Source organism: Saimiri boliviensis, chromosome 2, assembly GCF_048565385.1.
Source record: "Saimiri boliviensis isolate mSaiBol1 chromosome 2, mSaiBol1.pri, whole genome shotgun sequence".
Lineage (NCBI taxonomy): Eukaryota > Metazoa > Chordata > Mammalia > Primates > Cebidae > Saimiri > Saimiri boliviensis.
Genome location: NC_133450.1, coordinates 27,816,250 through 27,831,124, shown reverse-complemented (window position 1 = coordinate 27,831,124; position 14,875 = coordinate 27,816,250). Strand labels below are relative to the sequence as shown.

At 39.5% G+C, this 14,875-nt stretch overlaps 1 protein-coding gene across 15 annotated transcripts in view; it reads left to right on the top strand.

Moving 5' to 3' along the window:
* TTLL5 (tubulin tyrosine ligase like 5) overlaps positions 1-14,875 on the top strand; it is a 280,545-nt gene that overhangs the window by 210,422 nt on the left and 55,248 nt on the right. For 14 of the 15 annotated variants that reach the window (XM_039469444.2, XM_074392954.1, XM_074392953.1 and 11 more), the window contains one exon: positions 10,511-10,728. In XM_039469444.2, coding sequence (XP_039325378.1) covers positions 10,511-10,728 — 218 coding nt within the window. Of the gene's footprint in view, positions 1-10,510; positions 10,729-14,875 lie in introns of those variants that run through there. The other variant, XR_012516125.1, reaches the window with a different exon arrangement.

The following is a 14,875-nucleotide window of genomic DNA, read 5'->3' as shown; positions in this document are numbered from 1 at the left end:
CTGTCTGGTGACCAGTTTCATTCTCTTCTCTCCCTCCGTGGCCTGTGGTTTGTTTCTGTTTGTCAGTAGGTATTTGAGGGACTCAAAGTTGTAACTTTGTGTGAGATGATGAAAGACTTCAGTCCATCCCTCTGAGATGGTGGCAGCCAGGGGAAAAATACTTAATGAATATATGACAGTAAGGTCTGTGCAAGATACTCACAGTAGACCAACCATGTGAGATTCTGGGCCAAGCAAAACAAATTATGCATTTGAAGACAGAGACAAGTTAGATGTTTATAACCTCGAAGTTGTAAAGGAAACTTAGAGATGGCCTTTGACTAATTATTTCATTTTGGTAATCAAGACGTGTAAGATACAGACACATTAGGAGAACAAGGGCCCTGCTATACAAATAATTTCTTACAAGTACTAGCAAATAAAAAATAAAACACACCATTGAAAATGCGGCAGAATTACCTTTCTTTAGCCAGTTGAGCTTTCTATCTGGGGTCCTGGCTGATCTTTTGAGGTTATCTTTATATGTACACTTTTCACTTTAACAACAAGTTACAAACACTTGCTTTACAAACAATTTTTTCAACCTTTCCTTCTCTAGAAAGAGAATGATCTTGGAGCAAGGTGGATGAAATCTGTCCTTTATCTACATTTGGTGGAAATTGGACATATTGCTAGATTTGCTTTAGAAAAGAGATATGATTTATGTTTGCTTTAAAAGGAAATCAGCATAACATAAATAAGCAAGGCGGCATAGTATAGCAGGTTCTTAAATCATACTCTATGGGTTTGAATCCCAGCTTACTACTCAGTCCCTCTGCAATTATGAACAAATTCATTAACGTTTTTTGTGCCTCAGTTTCTTCTTCTGTAAATGGTGACAATGAGGAGACACGGGTCATATGATTTGGAGGAATAAATGAGATAATATACAGAGCACTTAAAGCAATGCCTGACCCATGGTAAAAGGTCAGTAAAAGCCTGGGCATGGTGGCTCACGCCTGTAATCCCAGCACTTTGGGAGGCCAAGGCGGGTGAATCACCTGAGGTCGGGAGTTCGAGACCAGCCTGACCAACATGGAGAAATCCTGTCTCTACTAAAAATACACAAAATTAGCCAGGCTGGTGGCACATGCTTGTAATCCCAGCTACTCGGGAGGCTGAAGCAGCAGAATCACTTGAATGGAAGTTGCAGTCAGCTGAGATTGCACCATTGCACTCCAGCCTGGGCAAACAAGAGCGAAACTTCATCTCAAAAAAAAAAGTTAATAAAAGTTAGTTGCTCTTATAATTTCCTGTTTTCCTCTTTCCCACCCCAGCCTCTGATAACTACCATTCTACTTTCTGTGAGTTTCATTACCTCACGTTAAGTGGAATGATTCTGTGATGAGATTACTTTACTTATCAAAGTATCTTCAAGATTCATCCATGTTGTAGCGTATGACAAATTTCCTTCTTTTTTTTTAAGGCTGAATAACATTTCATTGTGTGTGTATACATATATACATACCACATTTTCTCTTTTTTTTTACTTTCTTATTTTTAATTTTTGTGGGTACTACATACCACAGTTTCTTTTTCCATTCATTTATTGATGGGCATTTAGGTTTCTTTTAAACATCTTGGCTATTGTGAATAATACATCAATGAACATGGATATAGAAATATCTCTTCTATTATGTATTATTTTTAACCTTAAATATACATAGCATTATGATCTCAACTTGGGGGTTTTCCTTAAACCTCCCGTGCCAGAAACAGAAATTGATTAAAACAATGTTAAAGAAAGTGTCTTAGAAGAAGCTCAAGGCTCATTAAGTATTAATTAGCTACATTTTTAAAACTAATAGTTACTTATTTGAACCATTAAATATGGTATGCAGATTAATTTTTTCATAATTGCTAGAGAGTTATAAGAAGACAAAATTAAAAGAATTATTAATACCAGGATTAAATGATTATTCTTTAGAATAATATCTGTGTAGATTATTGACATGTTTGTCCGAAGGCATAAATATCTTACAAACATAAAAAGGACAAGAAACAGCATTAGCATCAAATTGTGAGCTAGCTTTTCATGGGGTGCAAGCTGTTTTTTCGTAGTAATCAAAGGAATGATAAGTAAATTAATCCTTTCAGACATGCTGACGAGATACAAATTGATACAGCCTTTACTGAGAGCAATTTGGGAATATATATTTAAAAGTTTTGAAACAGAAGAACAAAGAGATTTCTGATCTAGCTATTCTACTTTAAGGAAATTATTTTAAGGAAATGATCCAGCATATGTGAAAGGCATAGATAACATGATGTTTATCACAACGCTGTTCTTAGAAAGCAGAATGCATTGGCAACCTGACTGTGTGTGTGTGTGTGTGTGTGTGTGTGTGTGTGTATGCACATGGTGTTTCAAAATGGAACTATAAGATTTTGGGGGTGCTTTCCTATTTTTGAAAAAAAGAAAAAAAAGAAAAAGATATTGGGGGCCTGTTTTTTTTTTAACTCAAAAATAGTTTGTTGAACATACTTACATCTTTCCATTGCTTCAAATTTAGATGTACCTCAGTGTGTCAATTTATAGCATTGATGATTAGTTAAGTAAATTTTAATAAACCATAATAGAAAGTATGCCATTAAAAACAGCAGTCTAGGTCTACCTTTATAGATAAGGAAAATGCTCAGAATAGATAGACATTTGAACGAAATAAAAACAGGCCCCAAAACATCAGGTGCCATATGACTCTGTTTTTTGTCAGCAACATAAATACATACATATACATAGAAAATAAGTTTGTATATGCATAGAAAAACATCTAAATGTTAGCAGGTTATCTCTAAGAGCAGAATTAAATCGTTTTTAATACTTCTAATGAATATTTATTAAAGAGATTTGTTTCAAAAAGAAAAAAAGTCAGTCTGCCAATCTTTGTATGTATGTGTGTCTGATCAAACAGTGCTGGACGTTGAAGGAGATACGAAAGAAATGTAAAGCAAAGCAGAGTCTATGGTCATATGAGTCTAAATTTACATCACAATGTTAACCAGTGTCTGACTGATTGGTCTGGTAGTCAGATGAGGGTGTGGCTGCTAACCAGAGAAGGTCCCCCATGTGACATCTTAGGGCAAGTTGGTTTCACTGGCTTTTATGGTCACGAACCACACTAGTCTTAGCCAGCTGTCTCATGGTTACACTACGCTGGTCATGCCACACACCAGTCCAAGCTCAGTTTTGAGTTATGTTTGAATATCTAGTTATAATTATCTTCATTGCTTTTTAAATGTTGTCAAGTACAATTAATTTAGGGACTCTCTGAAACATACAGGTCTCAGCTGGTTAGTGAATAAGAGTTTCAAAATTTTTCTTTCTTACCCCCTCAAATGACCTACCTACCCTAAAGGATGCAAATACAGGTAAGCATCTGTATTAGCATCCTTTAGGGTAGGTCATTTGAGGGGGTAAGACCCTACTTTCCTACTCACTAAAGGAGAGGGAGCTTCATCATTGGTTTTAGAAATGAGAGGATGTGTCGAAAGGCTTCCGACATCTTTGACAGCACCATGTCCTGTCTCAGGTATTTGGTAGTTGGTCTCTCTGTATGAGTAGCAGCAACTTCTGGATTGCCCCCCATTTCTATTGGAGTCATAGTGCTGCCCAGTGCTTTACAGCAGCACCAGAAAAGTTGTACTGTTTCTCTTGCTCAGCTCCCAGTCTTGTCCCAGCTGACAAACATTGTGAATGGAAGACAGCCAAAAACTCTGTACAGTGTGAGACAAAGGCCTTTTGGAAGCTTACTTTTGCCAAAATAGAAACAGTTACTCTCACTCTCACCTTGGCCCGGAGGTTTTTACAGCATCACAGGGTTGCATAAAAGTCGGAATGTGTTCTTTGCAATGAACAGTCTTGCCCTGATTGTAGGAAGGTGAGTGATTAGTGGCTTAGATGTTCAAGAAAATATACCATCTCAATACTTTAGTGTCCAGAGAGAAATAGACAAGAAGTGGCTTTGTATATGTTATGGGAACTTTATCCAAGTTGGGACACATTCTTATATGGGAAGAATACTGCATAGAAATGTTTGCTCATCTGAAATCAGAGTAAAAGGGTCACAAAGAAACATTAACCTACTCAAATACAGAGTAGCATTTGCCTACTTTATCTCCCTTCATTCTCAAAATTAAAAAAAAAAAAAATGAATTTACAGAGTTAATTTCACTACGAAGAGGCATCCAGCTCTACTCCATCACCAAGAAGCCTGAGTGAAGGCTAAAAGGAGTGTTTTTCTGGAAGGAATTTTTTTTTTTAAATCCTCCCAGAATTTAATCTCTGAACAGTATTATCTTTCTAGTAAGAGAGCCCAGATCGGCTTCCCTGGAACCTTCCAAGTTGCAGTCTGTGTTCTGTCTATCAGAAATTTTTCCTTCCCACCCATGAGCACCCTTCTGTTGTAGGGGAAGGAGGGCCTTTCCAGTCTTTTGCCTGAGGCCAAGCCAACCCTCAAACTGTGGTTTTCTGTGAGTCTTCTTGCTGTAATGTGGCTGTTTCCCACACCCAGCAAAGAACCAAAAGTCATGTATATGCTGAGTACATGTTGACTAGGTCTTGAGTGGAGGCCAGTGCTTACACAGCTCTCTCATTCCCAGGACATTGACTAATGATGGTGCAGCTCCTATGCCTGTGTTGTTAATATTATATATCAAAACCTCATGTTTCTTACAAATTATTAGAGAGAACTTCATATAATTCTTCTGTCCTTTTATGAATGAATATCAGGACAAAACAATCCACATGATGGAGCAGTTCAGTTGATGGGGCTCTGGGATCGGGACCAGTACAGGCTATGAGGGTACCTGGAGAGGCTGATTTATGCCGCTAGTTTACATACAACCGTTTATATGTCTGCTTTTAACATTGCCTGAGTGTGTTCCTGGATTTCTTCTTATCAGATTTGATTGCTTTAATCCCATCCCACTTAGCCTTGGCTTTTGTGAAACACCTGGGGACTTGTCTACATTACCGATGCTTTGGAGTTTCAGATGGTATGCAATTATAATCATTTCATTATCTGTTCAGTGTATTACAGTATAATCACCAAACCACAAGTCACAACTAGAGGCTTTTTACTATTTTTGGAAAGAGTATCTGCTTTCTGTGATGCAGTACATGTTTGTTGTATTGAGGCTTAGGCAAGCTTGAATCTGTGGTGGATTGAGAATTATTTCTAGTTATCAGTTAAGACTCCGTTTGGCTGCAGGTAACAGAACTCCCCCACCTCACCAATGGTTTAATTAAGTTAAAGGGTTTTTTTTCCCCACGTAGTTAGAAATCTAGAGATGGGCTCTTGCAGACTTCATGGTGCCATCAGAAACCCATGCTCCTTCTCTTTATTCTCCGCAGTCCTTAGCAAGTAACTTTCACCCTATGCCTGATCACCTCTTGCTAGATATCCATGCTCTAGGTGGGAAGAAGAACAGGGAACATGAAAGGGCACAAGAAGTGCACCAGCCGAGTCTGCCCCTTTAAAGAGCTCTCCCAAAAACTGCACCCAGAAACTTCTCTTTACATCTCATTGTCCAGAATACGTATTATCCCTAGGTGAAGAGAGGTTTAGAAATACATTTCCTTTAGCTGGGCAAACATTATTACCCAAACAAAATCAGAGTAGTCATATTAAGAAGAAAGGGAGAAGTAATTGTATCTAAAGAAGTGATCGTCTCCTAAGCAGTAAGTTCTCCTAAATTATTTTATTTTGTTGTGTGAAGTGAAAACGAATCTTACGTAAAACATCAAATATCTAAGGTCTTGCCACAAATTTTACATATAGGAAGGTGTGAATTTATTTTTATGGGAAATCTGCAGAAGGGCTAACATATTTTGGGGCTGCATATGAGTTGGACACAAATAACTCACTATGCACTGTTCAAAGTTGAGAAAGTGGTACTTTTATAAGATTACATCTGGTTTTAAATGCACATTTGCCTATATTCCTTTGTAGGAATTTAGTTTTTGCTAAAAAAGGATGAATAGTTGGGGTCGTTTTATTTTTTTCATTTTTTCATTTATTAGGCACTTTTCTACTAGGCACTGTAGGTGAAACAAAAATTAATCGTATACAAATTCAGCCATTTCCACTGTCAGTCACCCGGAGGGGAGAGTACATATGTAAGTGGCTATAATACACAATAGAATGTACTGTGGTGAGACATACAGATACATTTTTCTAAGCATTCAGAAGAGAAGATTGTTTCTGCCAGAAAGAATTGAGTAAATAGGATCTGGGAGCCTAAACATATGTTTTCGTTTTAAGAATTTGCTTTCGTAACTAGTGAGTGACATAAGTCTGGAAAAATATGTTGAAAAAAGCAACTACCATTCACAAAGGATTACTGATAGGTAGACTTTCCTGTCATCCCATCCTTTAGTTTCTCAGTAGAACTGAGCTAGATAGAGGTTTGGGAAGAAATGGAACACTTGCTGAGTGCTTGCTGTGTGCCTAGGTCTTTGCTTTATTTCAGAAATCCTTACTGAATGCCTAGGCTAAGGTTACCTACATGATCTTCGTTTAACTTCCAAAAATCCAGTGAAGTAAATGATTTTTTTTTAAATTAAGCTACTCATCTTCTTTTTTTGTTGTTGTTGGAGACAGAGTCTCTCTCTGTCACCAGGCTAGAGTGCAGTGGAGCAATCTTGGCTTACTGCAACCTCTGTCTCCCAGGTTCAAGCAATTCTCCTGCCTTAGCCTCCCAAGTAGCCAGGACTATAGGCATGCACCACCACACCCAGCTAATTTTTTTTTTTTTTTTTTTTTTTGAGACAGGGTCTTACTCTGTTGCCCAGGCTGGAGTCCAGTGGTGTGATCTCAGCTCACTGTAACCTCTACCTCCTGGGCTCAAGCAATTCTCCTGCCTCAGCACCCCCAGGTAGCTGAGATTACAGGCACTCGCCACCATGCCCAGCTAATTTTTGCATTTTTAGTAGAGACGGGGTTTCAACATGTTGGTAAGGCTGGAATTTTTGTATTTTTAGTAGAGACAGGGTTTCACCATGTTGGCCAGGATGGTCTTGATCTTCTGACCTCATGCCCCACCCACCTCGGCCTCCCAAAGTGCTGGGATTACAGGTGTGAGCCACTGCGCACAGACAACCTCCTCATCTTCTAAAGGTGAAGTAATTGTATTTGCTTGTGAGAAAACTGAAGCTCTGAGAAGTTAACTTAAAAAGATCATTTACTTTGTAAGTGATAAGGCCTGCATTTGAGCTGAGGTACATTTGACTGCAAGCTGTGTCTTTTCCATTTACTGTGGGTCTCTCTGCCTTTCACCAATGACCTAATCTGCTTTTGTAGCCAGTGTTGAGCATTTAGTTCTTTCTTTAACCCAATCTGTTAGGAATCCTATATCCAGCTGGTTAAAACTTGGGTTTCACTTGGGTATCTTGATTTGTACTCTTTGATAACTTATAACCTGCTTATATGTTATTAGAACTAGACTGTCTTTTAAATTGTTTATTTTTGAAATAAATAACTATATGCACATAGTATAAAATTCAAAAGATACAAATGACTGGGCGCTGGTGGCTTGCAGCTATAATCCCAGCACTTTGGGAGGCCGAGGTGGGTAGATCACGAGGTCAGGAGTTCAAGACCAGCCTGGCCAACATGATGAACCCTGTCTCTACTAAAAATACAGAAATTAGCCGGGCGTGGTGGCAGGTGCCTGTAATCCCAGCTACTCAGGAGACTGAGGCAGAAAATTACTTAAACCCGGGAGGCAGAGCTTGCAGTGACCCAATATCACACCCCTGCACTCCAGCTGGGGCAACAGAGCAAGACTCTGTCTCAAAAAAAAAAAAAAAAAAGAAAGGACACAAATGATGTATAGTAAAAAGTTAGTCTTCCTCCTACCTTCATCCCTAGCTAACCAGTTCTTCTCCCTGAAGGCTACCAGGTTTTTGTGTATCCTTCCCAGAATCGTTCTGTACAGATACTAGTAGAGTGTATATGTGTGTATGTGCATAAATATATAGATATATGCGATGTGTATGTATTCCTTTTAAAACAAAAACAAAAATAGGAGCTCATTAAACTCTCTGTTCTGAACCCGCTGTTTTCGTTCATTATTTCATTTGTATTTAGATGTCCCAGATTTGGGGGCAAAAAATTGATGAATTTGAAAATACAATTGTCACCGTGGCAACATTTATGGAACAGAGGTTCTTACTAATGACAGTTTCCTTACAATATTAAATACGTAATTTAATAAAGAATATGTTTATTTCCAAGAGCTCTTTGCTAATGTTTTTTTCCCTCCTCTGCTACTCACTCGGGGAGTTTCTTTATGGATGGCTGAGTGCAGAACTCTTCAGCCCTCATTCTGAGTTTTGGTCTCTTCCCATCTTGAATGAGGCACCTCTCAAACACTCCTTACACCTAACCTCAGTTATTAGGATGTAGTGGTGAAAATAGATGCCTAGGGCAGCCCATTCCTGTGTCCCTCTTTACTTCCAATTGAGTTTCTCACACAGATTTTAAGGCCCTCAAATATGGTAACAGCAGCTACAAAGAAAGGGTTTGTTGTAGAACCTGTCCCAGAAGGCTGCCTCCTCCTTGTTTCCTTGTCCTAAGAAGGCCTACTTTAGAAGGGTCAGGGCTTCTTGATTCTCTTGGACCATCCAGAAACCTCTCCGTGTATACACGCTCAACAGTGCTGCCCTCCTAGATTTGCTTATGGCCTTGCATCTGTCTTTGATCCTCTTCCCCTGCTTTTTTTTTTTTTTTTGCCTTTTTTTTTTGAGACAGGGTCTCGCTCTGTCACCCAGGCTGGAGTGCAGTGGTGCAATCTTCACCCATTGCAACCTCTACCTCCCTAGCTCGAAGAATTCTTCTACCTCAGCCACTGGGACTACAGGCGTGCACCACCACACCTAGCTAATTAATTTGTATTTTTTGTAAAAACAGAGTTTTGCCATGTTTGCCTGGTTGGTCTTGAACTCCTGAGCTCAAGCAATCCACATGCCTCAGCCTCCCAAAGTGCTAGGATTATAGGGGTGAGCCACCATACCTGGCTTTGTCTCTGTTCCTCTTCTGTGACTCAGAGATGGAGAAGAATTGTAGCTCTTCACTTTCTCCCTCAGGTGGTTTACACAGGTTGGTGACATCTCAGTCAGATTGGTCAGGTTGAAAATGCTCAGACCCTTTCCCACTGAAATCTCTTTGTTCTTTGTCAAGCATCTCAGTCAAACACATTTACTCCACGCAAGACTCCTGGATCCCCCTCGTATTTGCTTAGTCTAGGACCTTTGACACATTTTCTGAAAATGGGCCATTTAAAGTCATGTTTATAGAATTTTACTAAAGCTAACCAGTTCATCTTTTAAATCTGAAAAAAAAAAATCTGTAAAGGGCAAAAATAATACTAGCAAACTGTCTAGAAGATGAATATTTCCTAAGAGCATCTCATATTATTTCATCATGCCCTGCCGTGAGTCCTTTACATGTTGTATATACAATGGACATCAGTTGCCAGAAATCCTTTTAATAAAAAAATACTATGCATTTTGTCAATGATGTTTTTCTCGTAATATTATTTCTCATTTAAAGTTTTTACAATGCATGCATGTTGAAAGCAGTGTTAATAGTATGAAAAGACCACTAACAAATTGAGACACAAAAAGACTATTTCTAATGAAATAGATAACTTTTTAAGCATCTACTTGAAGGAAGTATACTTTTATATCCTAATTACATATTTTGACACTTGTGATGTTTAGATGGTGATTTTTAGGTCTTTATTTATAGGCTTACCCTCTGAGCAAAAATATTTTTGTATCAATCGTATTCATATAACATGTATTCGTGTAGTAAATTTTGCTTTGAAAGTACTTTCAAATGTAAAATCTTACGTTAATCTTTAGGTCAACAAAGTGTTTCTATGCTAGGATTCTAAACTAGGCCTGAAGATTATAACCAGGCCTAGCTCATGGTTCCTGTTGCAGCCTCATCTTTCCCTCTGTGTTTGCTCACCGTGCCCTGGCCACACTGACTTCCCCACTTGCCTCCTACATGCAAACTTTCTACAGGAGCTCAGAGTTTCACAGTGGGCAGGAATCAAGTCAAGCTACCAGTTAGTTTTATTCTATGCTCTATTTCTAGTACTTCATGCCTCGAAAGAGACATTTATTAAAAATGTATTGAGTTTAACAATGAAGGAAACTATAATGAAAGAGAGCAAATGCTTTTCTAGTTCACATATGTGGACCAACACTTAGTATCCTAGGTGCCCTTACTCCTAGCCCAGTATGCTTTCAACAAGACCATCTCAACTCTGCTCCAAAATATTCCCCTTCTCTGAATCTAGAGCTGTAGTGGCAACTTTAGAGAAGTTTTTTTCTTTAAAAAAACAATTAACAGTTCTCCTTTTCTTTTTGTCCCTTGACAGGATTACAGACTAGTTGCATACAGCAAATGGGATGTGAAGGTGAGCTCCATCAATCTTTTTTTTTTTTTTTTTTTTGTAGGCAATATTTGGCAGCCAGACACTACCTAATCCCAATTTATGGACAGTGAATAATGGTGCAGGCTGCAGAATTTCCAGTGCCACAGCTAGTGGCCAGAAGCCAACCACTCTGCCACAAAAAGTGATACCACCTCCAAGTTCTTGCGCCTCCCTCGTCCCCAAACCCCCACCCAACCACAAACAAGTGCTCAGAAGAGCAACATCCCAGAGGGCTTCCAAGTAAGTTTGTTTCTGTTCAATTTCTACTGAGCTGTATCAGTTCTAAGCTAATAGTACTCTTTGTTTATTACTCTTCAAGACGGTTCCGCTGAAGTACTGAAAACAAGAACACCTGATGGGAAATAAAAGCTAACCCTGCTTCTCAGCTTGGCTCACAAATTAGAATGGCCTGGGGAACTACTGAAATATGCAGATGGTGGAGCTTTCTCGTGTGGGAGGGACAGGCCCTCCTCCTTCAGGTTCTCCAGGTGACTGTGATGAGAGCTGCCTGCAGGGTTTAGGGTCATTGCTAACCAACTCTGCTGGCCCCTGGCAGGAGCTACAATCCAGCAGTGCAGCAGGTGACACTTCTGAACCACAATGGGCTTGGAAAGTGGAAGTGGAAACTTCTTCCTTGATATATCTGTTCTTGGCCATTCTGAAAAATCAGATCTTTTCACTTTCATATAAAATTCAACACCCTGGCTGGGCGCGGTGGTTCATGCCTATAATGCCAGCTTTTTGGGGAGGCTGAGGCAGGCGGATTGCCTGAGCTCAGGAGTGTTGTTCAGCCTGGTGGGCAACACAGTGAAACCCTGTCTCTACTAAAATAGAAAAAATTAGCGAGGCATGACAGCAGGCGCCTGTATCCCAGCTACTTGGGAAGCTGAGGCAGGAGAATTGCTTGGACCCAGGAGGCGGAGGTTACAGTGAGCCGAGATCACCCCACTGCACTCCAGCCTGGGAAACAAAGTGAGACTCTGTCTCAAAAAAAAAAAAAATTCAACACCCTGCTTCCCCTTGGTTTGTTCACTTTTAGGCATTTGAATGGGAAGATAGAGGATTGAGATTTCATCTAGGGGGATAATATAACTTCATTGGCATTAGTCAGCAAGATCTGTGTAGCAACCGTGTTTTTAATACCTTTTGTAGTCTACCTGTTTACACCAAAAAGACATTTCCTTTCCTGAATCGAATTTTTGTAAGTCAAAATCCTTTACCTCCAGCCATTGTTGAGCCAGTGAACTAGAAATAGATTGGTGAAGAGTGTTGGTTCTAGCAGCCCTTCTTCAGTTTAAACTTGGGGAACTTTTAGAGGTGTTTAGAAGAGGCAGGCATTTCTTGCTACGTATTTGTGTAGAGATTTGTGTATTTCTCTTGCTGTCATTGAGACTCTTCGTTTATTTATCCTTCAGAAGATCAGTATTAGTTGTGAGAAGAATCCTAAAACATAGAAAAAGTCATTACTGTTTTTTCCTTGGATGGTGAATCAAATTCTGGATTTAGATAGAAACCAATTCCTTGTGACTATTTTAATTCTATTGCCGCCATTATTCATTTATCCAACAAATATTTATTCAGTGCTCGCTAAGTACCAACCACTGTTCTGGGAAGAGCTGGCATTGTAATGACTGCAGAACTCTCTGGAGTAGTAGGAAAGGGCAGTAGGAAGGCTGAAGTTTGTGGCTGAAGGACAGTAGCAAAATAGAAAGGAAACTGTGTCTTCTCACCCTAGAAAGAGTAGAGTCAAATCCAGGCCAGGCGTGGTGGCTCACGCCTGTAATCCCAGCACTTTGGGAGGCCAAGGCGGAGGGCGGGGATCACAAGGTCAGGAGATCAAGACCATCCTGTGAAACCCTGTCTCTACTAAAAATACAAAAAAATTAGCTGGGCATGGTGGCACACGCCTGTAGTCCCAGCTACTCGGGAGGCTGAAGCAGGAGAATCACTTGAACCTGGGAAGTAGAGGTTACAGTGAGCTGAGATTGTGCTATTGCACTCCAGCCTGGGCAACAGAGCAAGACTCCATCTCAAAAAAAAAAAAAAAAAAAAAAAAAACCCTTAGGTGTGCAGCCTCTATGGCCAGACTGCCTAGATTCACATCCTCAGGCTACACTTTACTAATTTGACACCTTCTGCAAGTTACACTTTACTTAATCTCTTAGTCTCATATTCCTCATGTTTCCATTTGTAAAAATAAAACAATAAGGGTATCTACTTCCTAGGTCAGTTGTTATATATTAACAGAGTAAATATGTGTAAAGTACATGGAGTAAGGCCTGGCCCTCCTAAGAACTCAGTAAGCCTTCGTCCCCATCATATGCATTCTAAAACTACACCCTCCTTCACAGATTGGGAAAGCCCATAGTTAACTAGGAAAATGTGTGAGTCAAATGCTAATGTTGAATTTGCCAGTGTGCCCCTTGTGGATTCTCCGATTATTGCCAGTACCCTCAGAGGGCCCTTGGTGGCCTGTGTGGCTAGCTGGTGGAGAGGTGGGCCCAGGCAGCAGGGCTGGACATTTGAAGACACTGCCTGCTGCTGCCCGAAACTCACTGCTGGCGGTAGAACTCCGCAGCCTCCTGAGATGGAATTTTAGCTCTTTGGGCAGACTTTGCTTTGCAGCATTTTTGTGGTTTCTTCTCTGTGACAGGCAAGAGTGTGGGAAAACCGGAAACAGCTCAGCATCAAAAATGCACAGAAGGGGGAAAAAGCAAAGATTTCTTCAGAATTTAAGTAATATAATCCAGGTATCAAAAGGCATGCTGTAAGGCGTTGTTCCAGGAAATAGTTTCCAATTTGCCTTTAAAACTCTAGGACAAGTCTCTGAAGCTAAGTTAGTACTAACAGGGACTTTAACATTCTCTCACTTAACATGTAAAATGTACAGTGTTGTGAGGACCCCACTCTTTTCAGATATTTTTCTGACTTTTAGGAAAAAGAATAGCATGGTTTCTCATCTGAACAGTGAAAACCTCCCTCTGTCAAGTATCCTGATAAAGTTTTTTTAAAAAAAAAACAGACTGTATTTTAATTTTAGATTTACAGAAAAGTAGGGATAGTACTGAGAACTCCCACATACCACTTGCCCAGTATTTTTTCCATTGTTAATATCTGACATTGCCATGGTGCATTTGAGGAATGTACCATACTAGGAAACTGTCATTGGCACATTACTGTGAACTAAACCCCATACTTACTTGGATTGGTGAAGTAATTTTTTAATCTAGAGAAACTTTTCATGGCTCTCGAAATCAGGATCCTGAGTATCAGTTGATGTATTCTCACTGTTCTAAAGTAATTCTTGTTCCTAGCCAGCATAGCAAGGTACTCAACATCTCTATGACTCAGTTTCCCATTTTAAAATGGGAACAGTAATAGTACCTGCCTCATAGGGTTATTAAGATAAATAAATGAGTTGATGAATGTCAAGCACAAATACAGTCCCGGGTATGTCATACATGCTAAATCGGTGTTAGGTACTATTAGCTTAGTAGCAAGATGGCGTTTCAAGAAATTTTCATGTAATTTTTTTACTTTCTTCCTACAAGATATGTTGCTTCATTTGCTTGGATCTTACTGTGGCCTTTATTCAGGCTCAGTTCAGATTAATCAGGAACCCCAGTTAGGACTGGTGGTACTGAGTCACACTCAGGAATGCCATAGTTGCCTCAAGAGACACAACTAATGAGAAGTTGTAATGAGCTTTTGACCATGCCAAGCCCTGTGTTTTTGGGTTGAACTTCAAACTTCTTCTCGCACAGAAGTTGGCATTAGACAACTATAGAAAGAGTTTCCAAGAGCATCAAAGTTTCCACATCCTAAAGGGTTGAGTTTTGAGTTTAGAGAACAATAGAACATTAAAGATGGAATGTCACTTGGATTTTGGTGCAAAGGGAGTTGAGAATCAGAACAGCGGGGCCCCGTTTCTTTATGATCATACCCAAGTCACTTTTCCTCTAAAGGTTTCATTTTCCCATCTGTAAAACAAAACCCACTGTCTCTACTGAATAATTAACCAAAATGACTTGTTTTCTGTCTATTCCATTGAGAACTTTTTTATGAGCACATTTGCTCTTTAATCCTCATGCTTTAAAGCCATTTTCCTCAGCCCTTTTTGTCCCAGCCATTCTTTGTTGTAGTTCTCAAATTCATATACTTATATTTCATTTAGCTAAATCTCATTTGTCAGTTCTGTGAAGGGGATGATTTAAATTTTTCTCTTTCTTTTTTTTTTTTTTTTTTTACCGTTTTCATGGTGCCAATAATCTTTCTTGATTTTCCTCTCCAATGTTTGCAACACTTCATAATTTAGTACCCGCTTCAGATCCTCCTTTCAAAACTATTTGTGGTATTTCTTCCAAGCAGTCAGCTGAACTAAGAAGGA